At 38.8% G+C, this 1,210-nt stretch overlaps 1 protein-coding gene across 1 annotated transcript in view; it reads left to right on the forward strand.

The window, feature by feature from the left end:
• Positions 1-891, forward strand: part of LOC116219758 (transmembrane protease serine 6-like) — a gene marked incomplete at its 5' end in the record, with an annotated part of 2,958 nt that extends 2,067 nt beyond the window's left edge. The window contains one exon of the mRNA XM_031563573.2: positions 1-891. This exon is cut by the window's left edge and continues 118 nt beyond it. Within this exon, the coding sequence (XP_031419433.2) occupies positions 1-50 (50 nt within the window).
• Positions 892-1,210: the final 319 nt, after the last annotated feature.

Below are 1,210 nucleotides of genomic sequence, written 5' to 3' on the forward strand. Positions count from 1 at the left end.
CGCGCATCACCAAATTCACCAGCTGGATCACAGAACACATCAACTCCTAAGGCCCACCTCCTCCACCCTCACCACCCCCTCCTCTTCCTCATCACCTCCTCGTCACCTTCTCCTCCTCCTCACCTCTTCCTGCATTCTGAGAAATTATGACAAATATGGACGCTTCTGCGAATCTGTTATCAGCTATCAGGTTTTTTCTCTAAATTGGACAGCAAGGCAAGTTTATTTATGTAGCACATTTCATACAGAGACAATTCAACGTGCTTTACATACATGGGGAAAAAACAATGTGAAAAATACATAATGAAAATAATTGAAATGAAAAGATATTATGGATATATATAAATAATATATATTATGGAATTAAAATGAAAGTACGTTAAGTAGTAAATAAAAGACTAATAAGTGAGGCGCAGTAAGAACAGAGTTTAGAGCTCAGTCATACGCACAGGAAGTGAAATGTTTTTAACCTGGATTTAGAATTGGCTTAATTTGGGGCCCATCTAAGATCCTCTGCCAGTTTGTTCCAGTTGTATGCAGCAGAACAGCTATATGCTGCTTCATCCTGTTTAGCTTGGACTCTGTGATCTACTAGCTGACCTGAGTGCATGGATCTAATTGGTGTATATTCTTTAAACATAATATAGATGTATTCAGGGCCTAATTCAGTGATTTATAGACTAATAGCAGCACTTTGAATGTATCATATTCTGTAACTAACTGGAAGCCAGTGTAAAGATTTCAGAGCTGGAGTGATGTGCTCTGTTCTCTTGGTTCTGGGTCAACCTCGAGCAGCAGCATTTTGAACGAGCTGCTGCAGTTTAAAGGTCTTTTTTGGGCAGACCATTACAGTAGTCCACTATACTGGAAATAAAAGCATGGATGAGCTTCTGTTGGTCTTTCTGGATGACGAGACCCTTGATTTTGGCTATGTGTTTAAGATGATAAGGCCGTTTTGGGGATTGCGTTTGGGTGATCTGGCTGGTGAGAGTGAGATATGAGTCTATGAGAATGCCAAGATTTCGAACTCAGTCTTTGGTTTGGAGTCAAAATGTCTATTAATGCTAATTATCTTCACTTTGCTGCCAAATTATCTCTTAACAATTATCTCTGTTTTCTCCTTATTTAGTTGAAGAAAAATTTGGCTCATCCAATTATTTATTTGCCCTAAACATTGACACAGTAATACTGAACATTGGTTGTCTAGGTT

Source organism: Clupea harengus, chromosome 26, assembly GCF_900700415.2.
Source record: "Clupea harengus chromosome 26, Ch_v2.0.2, whole genome shotgun sequence".
Lineage (NCBI taxonomy): Eukaryota > Metazoa > Chordata > Actinopteri > Clupeiformes > Clupeidae > Clupea > Clupea harengus.